The 13,455-nt window shown below is 44.8% G+C and overlaps 1 protein-coding gene across 1 annotated transcript; it reads left to right on the top strand.

Moving 5' to 3' along the window:
• Positions 1-204: 204 nt before the first annotated feature.
• LOC105883509 (E3 ubiquitin-protein ligase TRIM68) lies at positions 205-12,371 on the top strand. Its single transcript, XM_012786633.2, is given in 8 exon segments — positions 205-555; positions 3,319-3,801; positions 5,530-5,575; positions 5,578-5,618; positions 6,449-6,709; positions 7,176-7,198; positions 7,764-7,864; positions 8,031-12,371. Coding segments are annotated over 7 exon segments (1,392 nt in total). The 5' UTR covers positions 205-555; positions 3,319-3,432; the 3' UTR covers positions 8,582-12,371.
• The last annotated feature ends 1,084 nt before the right edge of the window (positions 12,372-13,455 follow it).

Below are 13,455 nucleotides of genomic sequence, written 5' to 3' on the forward strand. Positions count from 1 at the left end.
TTAAGGAGAACCCAGTATTTGCAGCCTGGGGCCATGAGACATCGCAAATCTTGCAGGGAACTGCAGAATCCATTGCATGTGTGTGCTCAACCCTGCGCTAAGTTGGTCACAGAACCACACCCGGCTGATGTCACAGGCTGCGAGTTTAGCAAGGAAAACACGCGAATGAACAGCCGGCTGCGCCTCTCTTAATGCAGGGCCTGAGCGGCCTCATTCCGGAGTCTCAATCCTATGACTCATCCTGGAACTAGCTCTTGGGCCCCTTTACAGTTTAAGTGGCTCTGAGTGAAGAAGGGGCAAGAAAAACTGAGGAAGCAGAAAAACACATTGCAAACTGAAAGCGCCGCGCCCGGGCCCATCTCCAATAGGCTAGGGTTATCCTGAACCCTGTCTGTGATTGGCTGCTCCCGCCACCAGCGGATCCTGCCCGCCGCTGATTGGCTCCGGCCCTGTGAGCGGGACCTGGAGCCCGGACGGAGTCGCGGAGGAGCGGGTGGCAGTCCTGGCCTCGGTCGCCGGCCTTAAAGCTCCGGGGTTCGGGCGCGGGACAGGCCGGTAAGTGCTGCGCTGGCGGGTAAGTGCTTCTGACGCTGCGGGGCCACTGGACGGTGTGGAACCAGGCGTCTCCACTTTCGGTTTCCGCTGCGAAGCGGCAGGCCGGGCCGAGGAGGGAGGTGGTGGGCAGCCCTGCCCCTTCTCAAGTCAGGTGCTGCAAGCTCACCGCCGCCGGCGCCGCGCGCGCGCTGCCCTGGGGACCTGCACAGCGCCCTGCGCCCAGGGCAGGGGTTACGTCCCCGTTGCTCCCAGACCCCGGGGGTTACTTCCTTCCCCACCCCGTCCCCTTCCCGTTTGGGTCCTTCCTCCGGAGTCCTTCCCAGGCCCCGCCCCTCTCCGGGAAAGTCCTTCCCAGGCTGGCTGCCCGCCCTGCCAAAGGCACTGTCAGAGCAGCTAAACGTTTAATTACCTAAGTTTTCTCAAAGTAATTTATGTATAATAAAAAAGAATAGAACCTTAAAGCAGGCCTTATTTTGAAGAGCAGTAACTACTCATCTCCAAATCCTCTTTGCTGAGGCCGCTGCTTTTATCTTTTCTATCTTTAGGTCTTTCCATGACCCTAAATCAGAATAATATGCTTCCACCCCATTTCTAGATATATCATTTTGATGCTTTTTTGCCTCACTTATCTTACTTCCACAATCTTCTCTATTTTCGATTGCTATTTTGGTTCTCCTGTTGAGCTTTGTTACTTTAAATAAATAATAGGTATCAAACTTTATTGTTCCGTCGATGTTAGTCTTTAAATGAGGATATTAATATTTCCTCCTCTTCCAACCTACCATCTGCTGGACTTGAACATTTACATTTAATTCTCACGTATTCAACAAATATTTGAGGTACTGTTCCTGCTGTTGGGATAATAGAAGTGAACAATGTCCCTATCCACAAGCAACTTTTAGTTTGAGAGGTTAGACAATAAACAGATACATGGCAAATGATGTCAAGAGCAGGGTCATAGAGAAGTCATTCCCAACTGGGAGAACAGCAGGAACTCAAGTGGGGAAAAATGAATGGACATGGGGTTTGCAGGAAAGTGTGGAAGTTTATCCCTTTGCTTGGCTAGGCATAGATGCTGTTGCAAGGGTGAAGGGAGAGAGCTTCCTATTGGAGAGCCAAGATGGGATCTTGAGTGGGTTAGTGATTTAGGAAAACTAAGTTTTAGAATACAAGATCCCACAGTTTGGTAGTGATGGTGTGAGGAAGAAAAGCAGGCAGGGAGCCCAGTGAGAAGGCATGCCTTGCCACTGGTCTGTAACAGAGTCCTGCAAGATCTACTGCCCTGATTCCTACAGGCATCCCTACTGGACTACTCTAAACCACAGTGATTTCTCTTCTCCTGAATTTGTATTGTACCTTGAGGCTAAAGAGGTTAAGTAATTTGCCCAATATAGAATGGTAGAACCCCTGGCCCAGCACATGTGAAGTGAGAATAATGGTTTCTATCTACGGTTGTGAAATAAACTGAGTTAATCTATGAAAAGCACTCAGAACAGTGCCTGGCAGGTAGCGTAAGTGCTTGAGGAGTGCTTGCTATTATTATGAATGTATAATAAATATGCCCTCAGTTACCTAACAATTTATAAAAGCACTTTGGGTTTAGGAACTGTTTTCCGTGTCTAGCTGGTTTATTCATTCAACAAATTTTTTTCCAAGACTGTATTCATAGCAGGCCCTGCTTAGGTGCTAAGGATATAGCAGTAACTGAGACCAGCATGGCTCTTCCTTTCACAAACTCTAGCTGGTAATGCAGACTTGCAAACTGAATGAATAAATATTCATTCAAGAGCCTGCCACTCACCATTCAAGTTCCATACCCATATGTAGCCCTGCCAGAATCTCAGGTTTCTAACTGGAAAAGTGACCATCAACATGGGTTTGTCATCAAATGATCTTTGTTCTTTATCTTCCAAGGTGTTTTATTTCATCTCTGCTTCTAATATATCACTAAAGGCTGAGGAGAGAGCCTTGGCATCTTGGTAAATAATAAATATGTTAGTGCTAAATATGTCTAGTGTTAGACATAGAAAATGGTTCCTATACCTGAAGTGCTTTTATAAATTGTTAGGTAACTGAGAGCATATTATATATTAATAATAATAGCAAGCACTCCTCAGGCACTTACACTATCTGCCAGGCACTGTGCTGAGTGCTTTTCATGGATTAACTCAGTTTATTTCACAACCCTAGGTAGAAGTGGGCAGGGGTTTACAGGGCCTGGGGCAAGAACTCCTGTTTCTCTTATACTGTACACTTTAGGGTGCAACACAACAAAACAAATTGAGCATATGATGAGAGTGGTATTCTGACCTATTATCCTTTTGCACCTTGAAGTTTGTAAATATAAATGTAAATATACCAGAGAGTGAGGCTGTAGGTATTTGTGGCCTTACTTTGGATACTGAAACACCACATTTTATATGACCTTACCCAAGTAAGAAAGAAGGTTGACTTGTAGAGCATTGGCCCGAGTGGGAATGGTCTGGTAGAGCAAACCCAGAGGAGACTCAGGGTCAATAAAATGAATGAGAACTGAGAATTCCAAGCATGCACTTGCTTAGACATCCCCTTGTGTCTCCTCTGTGGTGTGAGTGATATGAACAAATCAGAACTTCAGTGGGAAGGCAAATGCCAATTAAACAAAGTTGATAAGGGGTCAAAAGGAAGAAGTTTTTGTAATTTTTTTTTCAGTCATTAATTATACCTTTTACTGATTTCTCTGTTCTCCTGTCACCTTTTTCTCTTATTTCTTTTTCTTTTCAGCCTTCACAACTTCTCCTTGGTTATATTCATGTTCTGAGGAGGACATAAGAAGGAACAGTGGATCCCACAGCCTTGGTGGAAGCCGTTGTGGAAGAAGTAGTCTGTCCCATCTGCATGACCTTCCTGAGGGAGCCCATGAGCATCGACTGTGGCCACAGCTTCTGCCATAGCTGTCTCTCTGAACTCTGGGACTTCCCAGGAGAACCCCAGAACTGGGGTTACACCTGTCCCCTCTGTCGAGCTCCTGCCCAGCTAAGGAACCTGAGGCCTAATTGGCAGCTGGCCAGTGTTGTAGAAAAAGTCCGTCTGCTAAGGCTACATCCAGGAATGGGGCCGAAGGGTGATGTGTGTGAGCGCCATGGGGAACAGCCAAAGGTGTTCTGCAAAGACGACGGCCTGGTAATGTGTGAGGCCTGCAGCCGGTCCCCGGAGCATGAGGCCCACAGTGTCATGCCTGTGGAGGATGTTGCCTGGGAGTATAAGGTGGGAGATGGGGGCTGGCCACTCCACTTTTTCCTCTGCCCCTCGCTTGGCCATCTCTGATCAAAGGCTTCGCCACCAGTGCCAGAGACTCAGGGCTTTGTCTCCTGACACCCCCGGAACCTTTGGATCTGATACAGGGAGCTACACCTTTCCTTGTATTCATGACCTTCTTTGATTTCCTTTCCTCCCACTTCTTCCTTACCCCATCCCAGATCCCAGCATGTCTTAATGCCTAACTCAAAATGATTTCAATACTGAGAATTTGAAGGAGACGAGTTTGTTTTAACTAGGGTTCTGGATGCCTTGAATGAGTTTGGGGATGAGGGTGTTATGTAGGTAGTGAAGGCTGCACCTAACCTGCAAATTCCTTCCAGCAATGCCACAAATAGTCATTTGACATTGAGTGAGTCACTTTCACTCCTTCATTTTATAGGCAAAACTGAGGCTTAAAAATTTACGATCGTGGTAAGTGATATTAGAGCTAGAAGGAACCATGGGTGAGCGCTTAGGATTGAGTGAGGTTTTCTGCTGTAATGGTCTCAGGTCCCTATGACTTGAGGTGAAGGAAGATCAGCAGCTATGACTCAGGTCATCTTGCTCTTTTTCCTGTTTTCTATCTCCTTTTCCAAGTTGTTTTTTGTTTGTTTATTTTATTTTTTTGGACAAGTCTTCTCTGACACAACCTGCTACTCCTTTTTCATTGCTAACTTCGTCAGCTTCCAGTGTCCAGGCCTCTTGCTGCTCTTTCCTCAGGCTCCCATGCTGACATGTCTTTATCAGAACCATTATCCTCATGATCCTGCGATCCAGTGATCCAGTGCAGGTTTTAATTCTCCTTCTTAGAGTTGAGATTAGACGGTAACAATGTAAGACAAATCCCCTTAATTAGTTTGTGGGGTTTTTTTTGTCTATATGGGAAGAATGTCTAAAAAAATAAAAGTATTTACTAGCTCACTTTGTTTTGAGAGTGTTAAATAGGAAGATAGTATAGCATGGGGGTTAAGCAACCATTTGCTAGCCGAATGGCTTTGGGTAGGTCACTGTCTAAGCCTCAGGGTTTTTTTTGTCTATAAAATAGGGATAATACCAATCTCAAGAGATTATAATTATTATATTTATGTTTAATGTTTAAGCCATGTCTGATACTTGGTAAATTTAAACAAAATGGTTGCCATTAGCAGAATTAAAAGTGTTGTCTGAATGTTTTATGTTTTCCAGTAGAAATCTCATGCATTCCTAGGGTAGTGCTTGTTACCTTTAATGTGCATGTGGGAACCACGCGGGGATCTGGCTAAAATTCAGATTCTTATTCAAGTCTCAGGCAGGTCTCGGGTGAGGCCCAAGATTCTGCATTTCTGACAAGCTCCCAGGTGATGCCTCTGCTGCTGACCCACTTGGACCACACTTTGAGGAACCAGGTTCTAGGAGACTGTAGGATAACATGGTGGATAAGGATAAAGATAGGCATGGATAGGAAAGTTCAAGGTGGTTTTCTGGAAAGGTTAGGAATGGACCTTTTCTTCTACCTTGCAGACATTTGGAGACTGTGGTAGTTGAAATGATTCTCAGCTCAAAGAGCGACCTTGGATGTCACCAAGGCAGAGTCTGCTCCCTCTGTGGCATTAATTCTGGCCCACAACCTGAGGGACACTGGTCTTCCCAGAACCTACCAGTGCTAGGAAACCCAGGCTGCCTGAGCTGGCCTCATGAGGTTTTTATCTCTTGCAGTGGAAACTCCATGAGGCTCTAGAACATCTCAAGAAAGAGCAAGAAGAGGCCTAGAAGTTGGTGAGAGAAAACGAACTGCTGACTGGAAGGCAGGTGTCTCCTGGGAGAGGAGTTTGTGTTGTCCTTGTGTTGTCCTGTAGCTGGCCCCTGGTAGCTTCCTCATCTCTGCGAAGCAGAATATGGGGTTTGAAGTCAGAGAGCCTGGGGCTCCAACACCAGCTTTCCCCTTACCAGACGCTTGGCCTCAGGCAGGCCACCTAACCTCTCATTTCCAGTGTCTTGATCAGAGGTAGAGGTAACCTGTGGTCTATGTCCTCATGTATGAGTAAGAAAAGTGCGTGTCTCATGTACATGCCAGCTCACAGCAGTGTGACTCATATAATGATTTCTGTGTCACTTTTTCCAATTAGAGCATATTTGCTAAGAGTTCAGTTATTAAAATATTGGAAAATCACTTCTGAAATAAATTCCAGGCTAATGAGTACCAAACCATCAGAACTTTTGATCAATAAAAGCTAATATTGAACCAATGTAAAAAAAAGCACATTGAATAGATATAATACAAGCAAGAAGAAAAGCCATCTAACAGTATTGTTAAGTTACACTGCCTTAGAGACTTCAGTGTAACACATCTGGTCGTTATTCTGAAAATGGAAACTAGTCTAGAGCAAATAGTACCAAGATAACATCCTGGACACTACTGGTGTCAGGAAGAGTGGCAGTGGGAACCAGAAGCATCCAGTGTAGCTGCAGGAACAGAAAAAGAAAAAAAGCATCCTTTATCTTGTCTCTACAGTGCCTGGCACATGGTTGGTCACAAAACGTTCAGGGTATGCATGTAGGCATGTGCCAGTGTCCTCAGTTCTGGGTGACCCTTACACTACAAATACCAGTGCTGGTTTCCATCTTGACTCCACAGATACGAGTTGAAACCCGAAAGCAGAGTATCATATGGGAGTTTCAGAAATACAGGCGATTACTAATGCAAAAAGAGCCACCAGGGCGGCAGCTGGAGGGAGAGGCAAAGGCAGCTCTGGCCAGCCTGGAGCAGGAGGAAGGGGAGACCCTGCAGAAACTGCAGTCGAACCATGAGCAGCTCACTCAGCAGAGCCGGGCCCTGTTGCGGATGATCGCAGAGCTGGAAGAGAGGTCCCAGTGGCCTGTCCGCTGGATGCTGCAGGTGAGGAGCAGGTTTCCCTGGGAACCCTGAATGAGGGCTGGAGACAGACTGGGACTCCTAGAGAGAGGATCAGCAGGTATTCAGTGGGGTCTGTCGGCACTCTGCCAGCTGGTCACGGATCACATGTGCTCCCTGCTAATCCCTGCTGTTCTCCTCTCCCTGACTGATGGGTGACCTGGCCCGGAGTAGCCTCATAGGTGGGGCAGCACTCAGGCAGCTCCAGGCCCTCCCCTCTGACCCCGAGAGTCTGGAGGTGGAGCCTGAGTCAGCCAGTCGGGCCAAAGCCCAGCCTGCTCTGCTGTCCTTATGTGGGCTTCTCCCCTGTACCTACCTCTGCAAGGCCTCTCTCCTGCCTTGGCATCTTCCTCCCTTCCCGTAGAGAAACCTCCTCTCAGAGTTTGGTATCTGTCTGGTCCCTCTGAGAGACAACACTTACTCATGTGATGCATTTTCTTCCTTCTTCTAGGGTATTGAGGAAATCTTACACAGGTATGTCCCATCCTTGAAGCCTCGAGGCAGCGCTATAAGAGATAGTGGGTCCTAGGCAGAGCCAGAAGTCGGGAAGGTGACCCAGTTCCTACAGAGAAGCAGGTGCTGGTCCACAGTCTTGTCCCTCTTACATGTATTGCCTAAAGAAGTTTTGTTGATCATTCATTTTTCTTCTTTTTGAAAAATTGATCAAACTCAGTTTAGGTACAGGTATAACCATAAAGAATTTCAGGTAAAGTTATAAAATATATGGTTTCAAGTAGATCACTCAAGGAAGGAAAAAGACTACCCAGTGGCTCCCAGCTCTGAGTTTCAGCTTTTCTCATTTGTGGCACTTCCTCTCCCAGTGTCACATGCATGTCTGACCCTCCCCACAGTATGGGGATGTAGGCGTTCTCGCCTCTGCACACAGTTTGAGGCTCAGCCATATAATCATCACATCTGTGCCTTGCCGGGGAGGGGCATTTCACTATGTCCCTGGCCAAGCCCCTCTTCCCCAGACTCAGTGAAGGCCCGTGTGGCAGAGCCAGGACTCCTGGCCACAAGGCTCCCCATCTTCTACCAGGAGCAAGTCTTGGAGCCTGCATCAGCCAGAACCAGTGTCCCTGGAGCTGAAGACAGATTGCCGTGTGCTGGGGCTAAGAGGAATCCTGAAGACTTATGCAGGTAATGGATGCTGGGGGACTGTGGGGGGCGGTGAGAGGTACCCTCTGGATGCCCCCTCTAGCTTCCTCCCCCATCATTGGGAAATCTGTGGCTGTATTTACCAGAGAGACCTCACTTGTGCCCCCGACTCCATATCAATGTTACCAGCTCGGACCTTTTTCCCTAGCTGATGTGTGCCTGGATCCTGACACTGCTTATTCACGCCTCATCGTGTCCGAGGACAGAAAACGTGTGCACTATGGAGACACCGAGCAGAACGTGCCTGACAATCCCGAGAGGTTTTACCGCTACAACATTGTCCTGGGCAGCCAGAGCATCTCCTCAGGCCGGCACTACTGGGAGGTGGAGGTGGGCAAAAGGTCTGAATGGGGCCTGGGGGTTTGTAAGGAAAGCGTGGACTGGAAGGAGGTGGTCCATTTATCCCCACACTATGGGTTCTGGGTGATAAGGCTGAGGAAGGGAGATGAGTACCGAGCAGGCACCGATGAGTACCCGCTCCTGTCCCTGCCAGTCCCTCCTCGCCGAGTGGGAGTCTTCCTGGATTATGAGGCTCATGGCATCTCCTTCTACAATGTGACTGACAGTGGCTCCCACATTTTCACTTTTCCCCGCTATCCCTTCCCTGGGCGCCTCCTGCCCTATTTTAGTCCCTGCTACAGCATTGGGGCTAATAACACCGCTCCTCTGGCCATCTGCTCCCTGGACAGGGACAACTAAGAGAGCTACCATCCTGGCCAGAAGCCTCACAGTTTGTCCTGGCCTGCTGAGGTCTTGGAGGACCCTGCCCCTGACAAGTGTCCCCTTGAACTGAGCTGAGCCTAGATCCAGGGATACTCTGCCTGACCCAGTGGTCTTTTGCTACTAGGCCAGCGTCTGTCACTAAAGCACTCATGTAAAAAAGCAGGAACCTAGTCATATGAGTGCTGCGTCCCATGAGGGAGACGTGATAAGGCTATCAGTGAGGATCAGAGCAGTCTTAAGGCAACTTGCTGGGGTTCTCTGTTCTCTAGCTCACACCCCTCTTCCCTGGTTTCTATCTGATGCCAGTGAGGATGATGGAGTGGATACAGTCTTCATAAAACCTTTAAATAGGGTTTACCAACAAGCCAAAAGAACACTATTCATATCCAGAGCTGGTTGCTATGCTGAGACCACTCAAGGGCTGCTTTCCCTGAGGTTTGTTGCAACCGAGCACCCTGTATTTGACCCAACTCTCTGACCCACTGACTAGAGAAATTTAGTGCAGCAGAGAATACAGGACCTGCCCAGACCACCCTCTGCCATCTCCTCTCTGAGCACAAGCTGGGAAGATCACTGTTTCTCAAACTCTAAGGAGACCAGTGTCCAAGTCCTGCCCTTAGTGGAAGGATCAGAAAACCTGTGAGCCTTAGTTTTTGTATTTTCACTTTATGGATGAAGAAACAAAAAATGGTTTTAATGAAGCAAGTTATTTCTTATAAGACTGTTAAAGATAAGATTATGAAAATTATAAAGTATTTTTCAAATTCAAATGAAACAAGATGATAAACTCACTTCTCAGGTTACGTGTCTGCATATCTTTCATTACATTTGGGTCTGAAACATCTCACTTATTTGAAAGGTTTAAGTGTTCTCATTGGAAAAATTGGTGTAATTCAACATAAAATCACATATTCTGCCAGATAGGATTGTTGTACAGATCCCAGATCCATCCTATGCTTGTGCTCCTTTCTCTGGGATAGAGGCAGGCAGGTGTATGGTAACCTTCCCATCATGTCTAACATCTTTACAACAGAGCCTTTGTCTGTTAGGGGCTCTCCTGACAGTCTAGAGCCCTGCAGGCAGAAAGGTGCCCATACCAGTAGCACACTGGGCTGCAGTAGAACATTGTGCATCTGACTACATGTGTTTGGTTTTGGATTAGAACATGGACTGTCGCGTCAAAGCGAAAGATGGAGATAATAAAAAAGTAGAATAAGAGAACAAGAAGAAAGGCTCTCGCACCAGCTAGTTGGGCTAACATTTGGATCTCTTGATGTTCAAGAGAATCTTCATGGTTCTAGAAACTGCGTAATATTTCCCCTGTGTTTCTCTTCTCTGAATCAGTGACAGAGAGAGGAATAGGGGAGAGAAATGCAGGGGAAAAGAATGGGACTAGATGCCAAAAAGCCAGCTTTGGAGTCATATGTTATAATGAAAGGGAATCAAGGCTATGTCTCTGGACAATTAACCATAGAGTGATTGTTATATGTGGCAGAAAAGGTTGTACCAAAATAATTTACTAAAAGTCTTAAGGATGTGATGTGGGAGTGATTGTAGCTGGAAATACACTGTGAGGGAAGCATATGAGAATTAATGGCTCTGCTTATTGCAAGGGGCTACATTACGTACGACACCTTGTGTCGTCACCATGATTCTGCGTAACACAATCTCTCATGGAATTCAGGCTTAAAGATAGTGATCATTGCGTTAGGATTGGGCAACAAAATAGATCCAAGATTAAGTATAGGCAGAAGCAAAGTAGCTTCAATTGGCAATGGTGAAGAGTATTCAAAATTGTGTTTCTACTTGAATTGAATTGGCTGTTCCTGAATGAAGGAGGTAAAACAAGCAAAAATGAAGACATAAACTCATTCTAGCCACTGAGCTTTCAAGTTATTCCTTGAGAATTCGCAGTAGAAGGGGAGACGTTTCCATCAGCCGGTTGGTGGGGAATGAGCTGGTGACTCACAGACCTGGTCCTGGCAAAGGGTGGAGCCTTCCTACATTAGAGGGACCAGGTATCTATTTGTGGGGCAAGCCCCTGGGGAATAGAGTTGAGAAAGAGGTCATTAAAAAGCACTTCTAGTTATGTCCCTGGACACTTAGAGGAGAGCCAGGATAAATCAATATTGTTCTTTTACCATGGTCTTATTAGAACACATTTTGGAAAATTCCTAGCAAAAGAGGATTATTAGATATTAAATTCATTCAAACCTGGAATGAATTAAGGAATGAAATACATTCATTTATAATGTACTATTTTGGGTTTGTTTAGTATATTTATAAGCTGATTTGGGTACCATGATTACTTGTTAGAAGAATTACAAGGTTAAACGATGCCATGTTAATTCACATTGTCTGATTTTTAAGCCCAGGCAATAAGGTTGAAGTTTTTTAGTGCATGAAAATGACTTTCTAAAGGGTGGTTTTTTTATATCCCCTTCTAAAAACTACATGAAGAAAAGGGCCGTGTTTTTCTGGTTCACCATTGTATCCTGGGAATGGTCCCCCCTCCACCCCTCCCAACCCCCCCTAAGCCCCATGTTTTAAATATTTAAGTGAGGGAACATTCATCGATATGTCTAGAATCAAAACAGAAAAAAAGCTCTTCCTGCCTAAATGGGGCAGTAAAAACTAGACGATACTTAATTACCCATATGTTCAAATAGAATTTAATGGATCATTTCTTCTACTGTGACTTTCAAACATGGTCCAGAAGGGGAGGAGGCAGGCAGCCACGCTGAGGTGGTGGCTGCATGGCTCCCCGTGATGCCCAGGGTGGCATCCCCAACATCTTGCACTTACTCATTACGAGGCAGGAATGAGCTTTTCTCATCCTTTGTTACTAGCAGAGAAACCGAGGGCTGCTATGCCTGACCATTAAGGGTGAAGGGAGCTAAAAGGATTAAAAGGGTTGGGTCTTGCAAAAGAAAAACATGGAAGGGCAAATCCATGAGTTTAAAACTCCCCACAGGAAATCCAGTCTGCCCTTTTTCAAGCAAGGTTGGTTGAATCTCTTAAAATCCAAACATTAAGGGTCTACTGTGTGTCCCAGGCCCTAGGTAAGTGAACACACTTTATTTCATGTGTCAGGGCAGAGGCCGTGTCTCAGTGTCTTATGAGAGGCACGGGACTTTTGTTTGGGGGTAGCCATGGCAAGGAACCAGTACACTTTATGTATGTAGTTCAGTAAGCATTCGAGTGCTAACAGTGAGTTCCATCTCATTTCAGGGAATTCCTCTGAAGATGAAACACAGAGCCGGTAGGACAGACTTCCCAATATAAATGCTAGGAAGAAATTTCTGTTTTGGATGTAGGCAAGACTATACATTTGTTGCCTTACATCTGACTCTTTAATGCAGCTAATATTCATTGATTTAATGGACATAGTCAACTTGTTAGGTTGCTTATGGAAAAAGAATAATGTGACTTTTCAAAATGAGTATCTTACCAAATACATTTAACAACCTTTTGTTTGTATGTAAAGGTTTACAAGGGAAAAAGAGTTTCTTTTTACTGCTCTTTGGGACCTCAGTGTATCATTATCAAATTTTTAATAGTATGATTCCTACTCTGCTAGTCTTCAGAAATAGAATACATTCTTGGTAGGTAAACAAGTCCAATATTAGCAAGAGAGATGGATGGATACTAAGTTGTTAAGCAGCTGGTGTATTTAAAAGTGTTATATGATAATGGATCTATATAAGACTATTCCTTAAAACTATGGAATTAGAAAGGTATTAAATATATTTTTAAGTACATACAATATGTCAGAGGTTATGTTATATGCTTTCCATTCATTATTTTTTTAACCTACAATACCCTCTATTAATTAACATCATATCCCCTATTAGTAGAAAGGCAATGTTAAGACTTAGATACTATAACTTGCTATTGACATAGTTTCTTCTTGCACTTTGAAAATCAACACTAGGAAATTATCAATTTATTAAGATTTTCAATTCCAAGTCAAATATAACTACTACTCATATATGAGATCTTTTTCCTTTAATGTATATGAATTACTCACTTTAAGACTTTCTGAAAAGGGGAAAAAACAAAAACGAAAATCATATAATCATCCAGAGTAAGGACATTTCAACTTCTTCATCTATATTGTTCTCTGTTAACCTTCACATCTGAGAGCACACCTCCTAAGAGGTGCCCAGAAGAAGAAAACTAATGTTATATTCAATCCTTGTCTTGTATGCCTTAAGGAAAAGTTAAGAGGAGCAGGACTATGAAGCAAAAAGAGCTTTCCAAAACCAAAGTCACGTGGACATAGTGTTTGTTGTTTAAACACAAAAAGCTATTAACTTTTTGTTACACTAACTCCAGCTAGCTTAGCAATAGAGGATAAATTAATAGGATATAGAGATATTTTATAGAACTTAAAGGATGTACCTGAGTTTCCAAAGTGAATTGGAATCAGAGAACAAGAGGCTTATTCTTTTCATCCCATCATGCTAATGTGGGCCAGTTTCCTCTTTCCAGGTCCGTGCGTTATAAAATGACCACCATCTCTGATTCCAAGTCTCCCCAGATAAACTGGAATTCTTGTTGACTGGATGACTCTCATGTAGGTGTGAGCACATGAGTCAAATTGAATAGATTCATCACTGGACCAGAGGGCAGGGTCATATTCTAATTCTTACTCCATATAATCACATGAGGTGAGGAGCAGTTCTGAGAAAATCAGCCAGGTTTGTGCAGGGATACAAAACAGTTGATTTCTTTGGCAGATAAACTTGGTAGGAATTAGGTTGGAAATGTGTGTCAGAAGCTAAAGAAAGAAAAATCCCAAACCTGTATTCTCTGCCCACAGGTGTCTCTGATTCAGGACTGGCTTA

Source organism: Microcebus murinus, chromosome 4, assembly GCF_040939455.1.
Source record: "Microcebus murinus isolate Inina chromosome 4, M.murinus_Inina_mat1.0, whole genome shotgun sequence".
Lineage (NCBI taxonomy): Eukaryota > Metazoa > Chordata > Mammalia > Primates > Cheirogaleidae > Microcebus > Microcebus murinus.